The sequence below is a fragment of the Equus asinus genome, chromosome 28, assembly GCF_041296235.1.
Source record: "Equus asinus isolate D_3611 breed Donkey chromosome 28, EquAss-T2T_v2, whole genome shotgun sequence".
Lineage (NCBI taxonomy): Eukaryota > Metazoa > Chordata > Mammalia > Perissodactyla > Equidae > Equus > Equus asinus.
The window spans coordinates 16,357,289-16,370,673 of NC_091817.1; the positions used below are offsets into that span (position 1 = coordinate 16,357,289).

The 13,385-nt window shown below is 37.1% G+C and overlaps 1 protein-coding gene across 1 annotated transcript in view; it reads left to right on the forward strand.

Moving 5' to 3' along the window:
* Nucleotides 1-13,385, forward strand: part of LONP2 (lon peptidase 2, peroxisomal) — a 105,967-nt gene that overhangs the window by 9,446 nt on the left and 83,136 nt on the right. The window contains exons 3-6 of the mRNA XM_014857523.3: nucleotides 6,513-6,644; nucleotides 7,869-7,991; nucleotides 10,688-10,851; nucleotides 12,170-12,264. Of these exons, the coding sequence (XP_014713009.3) occupies nucleotides 6,513-6,644; nucleotides 7,869-7,991; nucleotides 10,688-10,851; nucleotides 12,170-12,264 (514 nt within the window). The remainder of the gene's footprint in view (nucleotides 1-6,512; nucleotides 6,645-7,868; nucleotides 7,992-10,687; nucleotides 10,852-12,169; nucleotides 12,265-13,385) is intronic.

Here is a 13,385-nt window from a genome sequence, read left to right on the forward strand (position 1 = left end):
AAACAGCGAGAGTTTCACTTCTTCCCCCCATTTGGATTCCTTTTATTCCTTTTTCTTGCCTGATTGCTCTGGCCAGGACCTCCAGAACTATGTTAAATAAGAGTGGTGATAGTGGGCATCCTTGTCTCGTTCCTGTTCTCAGGGGGATGACGCTCAGTTTTTGCCCATTGAGTGTGCTGTTGGCTGTGGGTTTGTCATATATGGCCTTTATTATGTTGAGGTAGTTCCCTTCTATCCCCATTTTGTTCAGAGTTTTTATCATAAATGGCTCTTGGATCTTGTCAAATGCTTTCTCTGCATCTATTGAGATGATCATGTGGTTTTTATTCATCAGTTTGTTGATGTGGTGTATCACCTTGATTGATTTGCAGATGTTGAACCATCCCTGTGTCCCTGGTATGAATCCCACTTGGTTGTGATGTATGATCCTTTTGATGAATTGCTGTATTCGTGTTGCCAAAATTTTGTTGAGAATTTTTGCATCTATGTTCATCAGCGATATTGGCCTATAGTTCTCCTTTTTCGTGCTGTCCTTGTCAGGGTTTGGTATCAGCATGATGTTGGCCTCATAGAATGTGTTAGGAAGTGTTCCATCCTCCCTAATTTTTTGGAATAGCTTGAAAAGGATAGGTATTAAATCCTCTCTGAAAGTTTGGTAGAATTCCCCAGGAAAGCCATCTGGTCCTGGGGTTTTATTCTTTGGGATGCTTTTGATTGCTGTTTCCATCTCTTTCCTTGTGATTGGTCTGTTCAAAGTGACTGCTGCTTTTTGACTAAGCTTTGGGAGATCATAGGAGTCCAAGAATTTATCCATTTCCTCTAGGTTATCCATTTTGTTGGCATAGAGTTTTTCATAGTATTCTCTTATAATCCGTTGTATTTCTGCGGAGTCTGTTGTTTCTCTTTCATTTCTTGTTTTGTTTATTTGAGCTTTCTCTCTTTTTTTCTTTGTAAGTCTGGCTAGGGGTTCGTCAATTTTATTTATCTTCTCAAAGAACCAGTTCTTTGTTTCATTGATCCTTTCTACTGCCTTTTTTGTTTCAATAGCATTTATTTCTGTTCTGATTTTTATTATTTCTCTCCTTCTGCTGACTTTGGACTTTGTTCTTCTTTCTCTAATTCAGTTAGGTGTAGTTTAAGATTGCTTATTTGGGATTTTTCTTGTTTGTTAAGAGATGTCTGTATTGTGCTGAATTTTCCTCTTAATACAGCTTTTGCTGTATCCCATATGAGTTGGTATGGCATATTATCATTTTCATTTGTCTCCAGGTATTTTTTGATTTCTTTAATTTCTTCAATGATCCATTGCTTGTTCAATAGCATATTGTTTAGTCTCCGCATCTTTGTGCCTTTCTCAGCTTTTTTCTTGTAATTAATTTCTAGCTTTATAGCATTATGATTGGAGAAGATGCTTGTTATTATTTCAATTTTTTTTAATTTGTAGAGGCTTGCCTTGTTTCCCAACATATGGTCTATCCTTGAGAATGTTCCATGCGTGCTTGAGAAGAATGTGTATTCTGCTGTTTTGGCATGAGGTGTTCTATATATGTCTATGAAGTCCATCTGGTTTAGCTTTTCATTTAATTCCACTGTTTTTTTGTTGATTTTCTGTCTGGATGATCTGTCCATTGATGTGAGTGGGGTGTTGAGGTCCCCTAGTATCATTGTGTTATTTTTGATATCTTCTTTTAGGTTTGTTAATAGTTGTGTTATGAACTTTGGTGCTCCTGTGTTGGGTGCATAGATATTTATAAGCGTTATTTCTTTCTGGTGAAGTGTCCCTTTGATCATTATATATTGTCCCTCTGTGTCTGTCTTTACCTGCTGTATCTTGAAGTCTGTTTTGTCTGATATGAGTATTGCGACACCTGCTTTCTTTTGTTTGCTCTTAGCTTGGAATATTGTCTTCCACCTCTTCACTCTGAGCTTGCATTTGTCCTGGGAGCTGAGGTGTGTTTACTGGAGGCAACAAATTGGTGGATCTTGTTCTTTATTCCATTTTGCCATTCTGTGTCTTTTTATTGGAGAGTTCAATCCGTTTACATTGAGGGTGATTATTGATGCATGTGGACTTAATGCTGTCATTCTGTCGCTTGTTTTCCGGTTTTCCTGTGTGTCCTTTGTTTCTCGTCCTGTGTGTTTTAGACTACCCATCGACTTCTGCAATTTCTTATGCTGGGTTTCGTAGGTTTTTCCTTATTTATGTTTTGTGTCTCTGTTCTGTTTTTTAGTTTAGTGGCTACCCTGAAGTTTGTGTTCAGAAACTCGTGCATAACATAGTCCATTTTCTGGTAGTCTCTTACTACCTTAGCCTAAACTGATTCAGTCCCTTTCTTCCTCCCCTCCTAAATATTTATTTTCATCTCTTATTCCAACATGTGTTGTGAGTTTGTGGTTAGAGTGATAAGATTGACTTTACTTTGGTGATTTCCTTCCCTTTATCCTAATGCTATAGTTGAATATTTGCTGTCCTATTCTGATTCTATCTATTTGTCTCCCTACTCTGTATTTTGTGACCCCTTTCTCCCTTTTTTTCTTTTTCAGGTATGAGTCCCTTCTTGAGGATTTCTTGTAGTAGAGCTCTTGTGGCTACGAAGTCCCTTAGCCTTTGTTTGTCTGGAAAAGATTTAATTTCTCCCTAATATCTGAAGGATATTTTTGCTGGATAGAGTACTCTTGGCTGAAGATTTTTATCCTCTACAGTGTTGAATATGTCATTCCAGTGTCTCCTACCTTGTAAGGTTTCTGTAGAGAAATCCGCTGGAAGTCTGATAGGGGTTCCTTTGTAGGTTATTTTCTTCTGTCTTGCTGCCCTGAGTATTCTTTCTTTGTCCTTCATTTTTGCCAGTTTTACTCCTATATGCCTTGCAGTAGGTCTTTTTACATTGACACATCTAGGAGATCTGAAAGCTTCCTCCACACACACTTCTCGCTCAATCCCTAGATTTGGGAAGTTCTCTGCTATTATGTTGTTGAGCACACTTTCTGCTCCCTCTTCCTTTTCCACGCCCTCAGAAATTCTGATTATTCTTAAGTTGCATTTTTCTCATTGAGTCCACTATTTCTCAGAGATTTTTTTCAGTTTTTTAATTCTTACTTCTCTTTCTTCCTCTGTCTGGAGCCATTCAGCCTGTCTGTCTTCGATTATGCTGATTTGCTCCTCTATGGTGTCTACACGGGCATTCAGGGAATCCATATTCTGTTTTATCTGATCCATTGTATTTTCTATCTCTAGTATTTCTGATTAATTCTTCTTTATAGTTTCTATCTCTTTTGTGAAATAACTCCAGGACTCGTTGATTTGTTTCTCTGTTTCCCTTTACCTCATTGAGTTTTTTGATGTTAGCTATTCTGAATTCATTGTCACTTAGTTTACCCATTTCCAAGTCTTCAGGACTTAATTGTGTGTTTTTATTGTTTTCCTTCTGATCTGGAGCTTTTATAAATTGCTGGATGGTAGAGGAGCGGTTTTTGCGCAAGATGCTCTTATTCGGTTGCAGTTACAGCCTGTCGCCACTAGATGGAGGTCGAGAGCCTTGTGTTCTGAGCCCTCCACCTTCAGCCACTATGGTAGCGCACAGTGCAGGTTGGGGGAGGAGGGGCACTTTCTCTCACATGCAGACCTGGATTCCGATCAGCTCTCACTCTCTGGTCTCCCAGAGCCCTGGCTTGATGGGGTTCCCCCATGCAAAAGCTTTCCCTCGTTAGAGAGTTTCTGCTGCATGGGTGGTGGGAGTCCAGGACGATCCTGCAGTCACGTGGCCCCTCCCCCACTCCTTCCTTCACCGGTGGCAGCCATCCCAGTCTCTAGGGGAGGGAGTGAAGTTCTCTCTTACCCTGTTCCAGCTCCTCTGAGTGCCGCTCCAGCCTCTCCGCCCAAACAAATGGCTGCTGTGGGTCTCTGATGATTTCTGTGTTATTAGGATTTTTTTTGGTTGGAAAGCAGTTGCTCATTTTGGTTGTAATTTGGAAGGGAGGGAGTCCCGGGTGAGCTAACTCTGCCATGTTGCTGATGTCACTCCTAAAGGTCTTGATTTTAAACACCATTGATCATTAAAAAGTGTGTAGAGTAAGTGTTCACAACGTCTGGTATTTGTCCCCCGTGACATTTGAAGTGACATACTTCTAGAGTGGTGAACAACAGTAGAAAAATAGAAAATTTGGAGCTATAGCTTCTGTGGGACTAAAAGGAGGAACTTAGTCTGAAGAAAGAAACTTCTGTTTCAGAGTGGAATAGGTGATTATACTATTTAGGAATGCAGAAGGAGATATAGAATTTCTCTTCCTTATCCTGGGTTATGCTCCCTGGGTCTTGTTCTTCTATTGGACACAGCTTCATAGCTTCTTTCACTCTGCTCTTTACTTCTCCCTACTTTGAATCAACAGAAAAATTTTAAACATGTAAAGATTTTGTCATGACATTAAAGGAATTTTTAGAGAGAAACATCACCATAATTTTACTTCCATTATGCATCTAATTTAATTTTTGCTGGTCTTCTGGACTTGGTCCATATTCAGTCTTAGGTTTTGTCTTCATGTCCATGTCTAATTTTCCTAGTGCTTTTATAAATTTCCTTGAGTTGGGATATTATAATTTTATCCTTCCTCTTTTTAGACGTTAGGATTATGTCCAATTGATGCTTTGCTTTCATCCCCTTCTACATTTCCTTCTAGAGCCCTCATCAATAGACTTCTTCAGTAGCTTCCTAACTGATCTCCTTCTTGTTTCCTTTCTCTCTGAGCTATCCTGTTCACTAGTGTTTCTAAATAAGTTTTGGGCATGCCCCTTGCCTAAGTAGAAGACTTTAATGGCTGTAGGATAAAGTTCAAATTTCTCAGTATATCATTCGAGCTCTTCACAACTCTGTTTACTCCCATTTATACCCATAGTTCTAGCCATGCTGTACGGCAAAGAGCCTCACATCTTCTTATTTCCTGTTGCTATAATTTTGCCTTTTCTTCTCTCTGCTGGGAGGGTTATTCCTTCTCTGAATTTTCACATTTGATTTATGCTTTCTCAACTCTCATAGGCTCTTAGTGGTCCTTTGCCTGTGTCTCCAGGATCCCTTATACGTCCCTTTTAATATAATGCTTATCACCTAGTATTGAAATTTATCTTGTAGGGCTGTTTCCCCTACCAAACTTGAATTCATCCCTGCTTTAGCCATCTTGTTCTGAGCAGCATCTTGTGTCCTACAAATAGTTCATATTAATAAGTGCTTGGAGAATGAGTTTCAACTGTTTTATTTTCTTAGGTTGAATTCCTAGGAGAAAGACGCTTCAGATTTTATTGTCTATTTCTCCCTCCTGAAAAGCTTCCTCATAATTATGCTTTAATCCCCTTGACTCTAGGCAGGTAATGGATAGGTTCTTAAATTACGGTGCTTTTGAGAGGTTTGATTATTACTGGCATATGAAATCTTATTAGAGTGACTAAATGAGGGATTCGCTCATCATTTGTGAATTAGTGTAGGTTGAGTTTTGCTGCGTTAAGTACTGCATAGCATGATAAAGATGTATTTCTTATTTATGGTTCATGCCTAAAACTAGTGGGTGTGGTGATCTACCTGTTAGAGTGCCCTTAGGGACCCTGGAGGATTAGATTCGTCTCAGAACTTGCTTCCATATTGCTGAGGCAGGAAAAACAAATGTAGCAAATCTCTTAATGGCTTTTAATGCTTTTGCCCAGAATGAACCGTCATATCTCCTCACGTTTCATGAATCAAGGCAAGGCAAGACTCATGGTCACATGTGTATTCAGAGGAGGTGAGAAAGAGTGGTTTTACCATGTGCCCAAAAGAAGAGGGGAGTCTTTGTCAACAGCCCCAGTGTCTATTACAGTTCCTGAAAGCTTGCCTTGAGCTTAATCTATTTGTAGTCCAGGATATACCCTGGAAGTTGTTTTTATAAAAGTCATTCACAGTCGATACTCAGATTCTAGATAATCCAAATGTTCTACTGAAAAACAGTATTTCAACTATTTATTGATTAACATAATAGCATCAACTGTGCTAAATTTCCAGAATTTGCTAATTACACTGGTTATGTAAGAGAATTCCCTTGTTCTTAAGAACAAGAAGCATGATGTCTGCAACTTAACCTAAAATGTTCGACAATAATAGTATGTATGTGGGGAGGGGTGTGTGTGTGTAGAGACAGAAAAAGAAAGCAAATGTGGCAAAATGTTAACAGTTGGTGAATTTAGGGAAAAGATATATTTTACGGTTCTCTTTAGAATAACATTGAAAAATATATAAAATCACATTTTACAAAAGCCTTTTTTTATAAACATTAGTGTTATTCACGTTTGAGCCATTTTTGCTTTTCATTCTGAGTGATATTTTGAAAGTACTTATGTTTTCCTGTGAGGCCCATAGAATGCCTGGAGTATAATAATCAGTGATCTTTCGAAAACAAAGACTCTGAAGCCCAGACATTAAACTATAAGGCAATAGGAGTTTTAATTCATGAATGATGCCAGATTTTATTAAAAGCACTTTTTTCCCTCGTAGTTGGTGGAAATGTTGGATATGTCTGTCCCTGCAGTTGCTAAGTTGAGACGTCTTTTAGATAGTCTTCCAAGGGAAGCTCTGCCGGACATTCTGACATCAATCATCCGAACCAGCAACAAAGAGAAGCTGCAGGTACAGTGTTCCCTTCCTGAATGCCGTGTCGCTTTGTCACTTTTTATTTGGACTGAGATACTAAATTTTAACCTTCAGGTAAGAGACACTGGAGACTCACAAATGTAGTTAAAATGCTTTTACACTTAAGTTGACTTTTAGTGGTGATCACTTTAAATATTTGTATACTCAAGCAGCTTTTTATTTACATATTCAGTATTAGTAGTTTGTCAATTTGTGGAAAAAGGTAAAGTAGAGAATGACAAAAATGGTAAATATTTAACATAATATAAATACACTTTGTCTCACTATTTTTCAAACATGTGGAGCCGTGACCTTTCCCTTGTGTATGAGCCTGCTTCATTAGAATTCTTCATGACTTTTCTTACATAAACCACAGCTACGATGCATTTATCTACGATTTTCACTTTCTATTTTTTTAAAGTGAAATGAGTTTCTAAGACACTTGAAAAATAATCCAGGAGCAGAATCTTAGATTTGCATGTCTTTCCTCAAACTCTGAAAGTTTTCTTGCACAATTATTTTTATAATATTTTTAAACAATCTGCTTTATTGAATCTTCCTAGAACATGCAAGTTAGTTTTCATTGAAACAAACTCCCTTATTGTCAGTTTGTTTAATACCTAAATCCAACAATTGTAATAGCAGGTGCAACGAATACAAGCAGGTTGGGTATAAACACTAGAATTCAGTTCAATTGTTAGGAGCAGAAGAGTGCAGGAGTACCAGAGAGTATCCTGGCTGTGGGCATTAGTATGTTTTACTGAGGGAATGGAGAGATTAGTTACTCAGACACATCAGTAGTGGAGGTTAGTTAAAAGTGCTCCTATTCTCTTATATGTGTAAAAGTTTAATATTTTGAACCTAGAATGTGTTTCAACCTAATATGTCGACACATTCTGGACTTTACAAGAATAATGCCCAGGAAGAGTTGACGTAAAACATGTATTTTGTTCCTGTTCTTAGAACAATGCACGCAGCTGCATTTTGAAATGAAAACTCAAGTTACTTTATTCTTGTCTTTTTTAGGATTCTGGTATTCGTGTCAAACGACCTTGCTGATGTAATATAGTTAATTTGGTTGTGTTAGCCATTGTGTAGCTGTGAATACTGATAAGGGTTGTCTTTTATTTAACGATTTAAGTTGTGACTCTGGCTGCCTTGTTTTTGGAGCATGTGTTTCTGAGAGAGCGTGGCTCTGCTAATGGACTCTCATTTCCTTAGATTTTAGATGCTGTGAGTCTGGAGGAGCGCTTCAAGATGACCATACCACTGCTTGTCAGACAAATTGAAGGCCTGAAATTGCTTCAGAAAACCAGAAAACACAAGCAAGATGATGATAAGAGGGTAAATATTTCTTTTAATCCATTTCTTCAGGTTCCCAGTTGGGTTTATGTGATGTGAGATTCAATTTTTTGAAGAAAAAAAAATTGAGAGATTAAAGAAAGGAACAAAGAAGAAAAAATTTCATTGTTTGTTACCACTCATGTTACTGATAAAATTTTGAATTTCTGTATGTTTCCTTCTAGTCCTTTCCATGCCTGGATCTTTTATTATTATTATTTTTTAATCCATGGAAACATTTTTCATTGTTTTTGTTTTGGTAATCATCGAAAGGGATAATTTGCTAAGCCACTTCTCTTTTTGCCGAACGTTGTCTCTTGTTTTCAGTGTTTTAAAATTAGCAAACAACTGCTATAAGTGTCTTTGAGTATAACTTTTTTTTTACTGTATGTAGTATTAAGAACATACTACAAAATTGTTTCCTAAAAGGACTGTGTCAGTATGTTTTACTGTGATTTGGCTGGTTTTTATTTTTTTATTTTTTTTAGATTTTTTATTTTTTCCTTTTTCTCCCCAAAGCCCCCCAGTACATAGTTGTATATTCTTCGTTGTGGGTCCTTCTAGTTGTAGCATGTGGGACGCTGCCTCAGCGTGGTTTGATGAGCAGTGCCATGTCCGTGCCCAGGATTCGAACCAACGAAACACTGGGCCGCCTGCAGCGGAGCGCACAGACTTAACCACTCGGCCACGGGGCCAGCCCCTGGTTTTTATTTTTAACTTATAGAAATTCCTATTTTCTTTTTAGTCAAACTGTCAGTCTTTTCCTGTCTTCTAAGCTTAGAGTCCTTTACCTTCAGTGATTTGATAAATACCCACTTTCCTTTTAGTTTTCCTTTAGTTGACTTTTTAAAAAGTATGTACTGTTTACCCCATATGTAATTTGTTTTGCCTTATTAATGAGGTTAAGATAGCAGTTGAATTTCCATTGTTCAGTAACCCCCTCTGTTCCCCGGTGATTTGTGATACCTTCATTCTCATGCTTTCCATCCATGCAGGTGAGGGGCCTGTCTGAAGTCTACCTTGAGCTGTTGATGTTCCTCTTGTTCCGTATGGGCAGAGTGAACATCAGGAAGTTGTGTTTGATGTGGGCAAGAGTGAAACTGGCAGTTCTGAGGGCTCTTGGAGATCCAGAGGCTATGGGAGATGAAGTGAAAGGTTGAGAATAATTGTAAAGAGTTGATGGTCCTCAGCACAGCAGTGTTCCTTTAACAAAGGACATGTTCTAGAGAAAGAAGAGCAGAAATGAAGGCTTCTTCCCTGGTGGGACAAAAGAGGGAGCAGTAAAGCAGGCTGAGGAGAATGATGCGAGAGAGGAGTAGCCTGTCTGGGTTCCCTATTCCAGGACATCGTTCTCTTTCAAGGATGCCAGAAATTTGAATTATTTCTGGCTTGAGATGAGATCATTAATTCGGGTATTCATTTGGTGCCTACAGACAAACCCATGCATCCTGTGCATTGGGAGATGCAGAAAACTGCAGCTGCTTAAAAAGAAAATTGTTCACAGTTGCTCCAGAAAATTCTCAAACTATTATTTGGAAATGCAGGAATCAGAGGATAATATTTGGAGTTAGCCTAAAACTGTCACTTTGCCTGTTTCCCTAAGAGTTGAAAAGCGCTCTTGTAGCTGCTAGAGAAAATTGCATGAAACAGTACTTTTGTCTCAACAATGAAATCATTGATATGTCCTTTTAAATCTCACTTAAAAAAAAATTTCAGTTTCAGTTTTTCATACTTCAAAGTGTTTGATTAATTTTGTCTGCTAATGACTGATGTAAGAATAAAAGTTTATATTTAATAGTTGTTTTTATAAAATTACATTTTTATATACTGCTTTATGTTTTTACTTTTTATATTTGAATGTACTAAGTAGGTAACTACGTAGGTTAAAAAAATAAAATCTGAGGCCTTTAAATTAAGTACCAGTATATCGTTTTGCTCCAGTAATGGCTGGAGTTGACTCATGATTGAGAATTTCAAAAGAGCACTTAGGTAGTTTTAAAATTTGATAGATCGTGGAGAAAGAGAACAGAAACAAGACCATTGACTTGGCACAGGAGACAGTTGTTGGATTTCAAAGAAAACTTCAAGATGGAGACAAAAGCCAAAGTACAAAGCACAAATTCCTGAAGTAATTGCTGAGGAAGGGGAAGTGGTAGTTAAAGCCACTTGTTGGAAGCACGGAACATGTCAAGAAGGGAGGTAAATAGTGTGTAGTTGATTGGAAGCGGCCATGGGTAAGATAAAATATTTTGAAAGGAAGAAGACTTTTCTGCATGTTGAAGACAAAGGGAGTAGAGAAATTTTTAATGTAGGAGGAAAAATGGAATTTATTCACTTGCCAAATGATAAGTAGTAATATATATCAAGAAAATATTGGCTGCAGTAGCAACTTAAAGGAAGATAATTCCTAGATGTTTCGTTATTTCTAGTAGCCAGTTTCTTGGATTTTTTTTCTCAAATAGTAGTGTGAGCATATACCAGAGAGTCATGTGCGCCTTATGTTGGTCTGCTTTTTTAGTTCTTCTGTGTCCGTGTGTACATGTGTTTCTTAGCTATCATTCTGAACTTCAGTTTCTAAAGATTTAGACTCTGGCCATGAAAGTATTTATTCAACACCAATTATAACCTTAGGTGTAGCTAGGCACTTCATTTTCAATTTAGTTTGACATACTGTTTTACTCTTCTGCTTTCCACTTCAGGTTATAGCAATACGCCCTGTTCGGAGGATTACACACATTCCAGGTACTTTAGAAGATGAGGATGAGGATGAAGATAATGATGACATTGTCATGCTAGAGAAAAAAATACGAACATCCAGTATGCCAGAGCAGGCCCATAAAGTCTGTGTCAAAGAGATAAAAAGGTAAATTGTAGAAGCTATTCATACATTAGTGTTTTCATTTTGCTCATTAATGTTAAATATTATTGGTCATGGACACTTGGATCTGCTACTTTGGATCACAAACTGAAACCTGAGCCATTTGTTTTATATTCTTTGATCGCTCTCCTTTTCTTATATTTAATATAGTCCTGGACCACTCTATTCATCTTGTCTTTCCATTGTCAACTCTTATCTTTCTTGGCTTTCCAAATTTTCAGGTTAGGGCTGTGATCTGTGGAATGCTTTTCCCTCTTCATTCTTCAAGCAGAATCTGATTCTTCAAACATTCGTAGTACTCCTGGTTTCATACCACTTTCACTCATCTTTTTCTCAAGTGCTCAGTAGAACTGGTACAACTCTCCCACCTACAATGTACTGTCCAGCGTGATCACTGTTGTAACTGCCTTTTCGTTGTCTTAAAGAATGGACCATACTTTGTTTAGGCAGAATGTTTGTTCAGTTTTACTGTGTTCTTCACATCTACTGTTTGCTTCTTTAGATTGTAACTCTAGAGGTCGGGGCCTATCTTTTCTCTTTGTACAGGGTAAAGTACAGGGAACCCTTGATAACAGGATATGATATATGGGTTGATTACATTTTTTGGATAATCTCAGGGTTAAACAGAAAACCATTTTTTCCTTTATATACTTGTAACATTATAACTCTCTTGCATTTTCTTTTATTAGTGAACTTATAAAGAACCTAATTGAATTCTCAGTCACTAAAGATTTGACTTTCTGTGGTTCAGTTAGGAACATTAGTAGATATAGTTGAGGCATATTTTAATATTGACTCTGACATCAGTTAATAAACGTAGAACATCTCTTATATAGAGAACACTTTGTTAAGCAGTGTGTATCTTGTGGAAGATGCGTTTTTTATTAAATATCTGATGTTAGCTTGCTTCTATGCGTTGACTTCGTCTCTAATACAAAAAATATATAATTATAATTACTGTGTTTTGCGTGGTCAGACAGTTAGATCTTGTTGCAATAAGTGAATCAATGGGTGATTGTGACTTGAGACTCTCCCTGTGAGATGCTGTACTGACACTGCTCAGGCCATATTTCAAGGGTGAAAGCAGGTAGTGTCCCCACTCCTCCTCCCAATTTGCAGGCATCTGTACTGACAAAACAAAACAGAACAAACATTCACTGAATTTTTTAAAATGTTTTTAGGTTTGTTTTACCACTATGCATGATATATCTGACCAAGAAAGGGAGATATACTTGATTTTTTTGTTTTTATGGAATTCTTCTGGGTTTTTTTAACATGTTTGCTATGTATTCTTTTCCCACAGACTCAAGAAAATGCCTCAATCAATGCCAGAATATGCTCTGACTAGAAATTATTTAGAACTTATGGTGGAACTTCCTTGGAACAAAAGTACAACTGGTGAGCCAACAAAATAACACCTTTTTTGCAATCTGATTGCCATTGCCATTCAGAAAGCTCATGCAAATTCTACTGAAATACTCCCCTTTGATTATCTTACTGTTACATCTGTTCTTGATGTAAATTTTTTAGAGACTAAGCTTATATTTCGTAGGTCGTGGTATCAAACTAGAAAAGAAGGTGCTACATCAGAGTGGCTTTTGCTTGATTTTGGAGAAAGTGGAATTTCCTATAAGTGGTGTAATAGGTGTTTCTCAATACCCATAGTTAATCAGACAATAAGCTTTTATGTTTATGTACTATTTGTTAGGAACATAAGAAAACTAACACTTTGGGGTAGTTGGCAATAAGCGCCAAATCAGTACTATAGCCAGTAAATCTCATGTTGTCTGAAAGAAATAATTACGTGTCACGAGAGGATAACAGCAGAACAATTTGACCATTTGGAAGTTTGTTTTTTTCCTATTAGAAAGTGTTTAGAGTTTAAATTATTTTTATCCCTCTATCCTTCAGTAGAATTTTTCTATCAACAGCATTTATACCAGTTTTCCTGTATATTTGCTGTGCATTTTATGTTGGGATAAGAAATATTCAACTGTCTTGCATAATTTTCAGAAGCATCTTATTTGCATTTGTTTCTGTTAGTACACACTCTTGTTAAGTTTACATACTAGGTCTATTGCGTTCAACAGAGGATTGTATGTCTAAACTATTATTGGCATTAGAGTGGCTATCTGTTTGACTTTGAAAATTGAACAGATATATTATCCTGGCTAATAAAACACCTACATTTAAAAAAATGCTAGAGATTTTGAAAAATGTTAGCCCTAAAACACACATGCTTGCCTATTAACCTGCAGAGGACCATCCTTTCTGGTATTGAGAATTAAAAAAATTTTTGTTTTGTCTCAAAGAGAGCCTAGAATTAAGCTCTGCTGGGGCAATGTTAAGGTTAAATAGCCCCTTTTCCATTAGTTGTTTTCTGTGGGATCATTTAAAACATTTATTAATGTGTATGGCTAGGTACTAAGATGAAATTGACTTAGTCATCTCCCTTTTGTTTTCACAACCTTTAGATTTTATTCCTATTACAATTCTTGGGTTCTTGTTTTGGGAAGCAA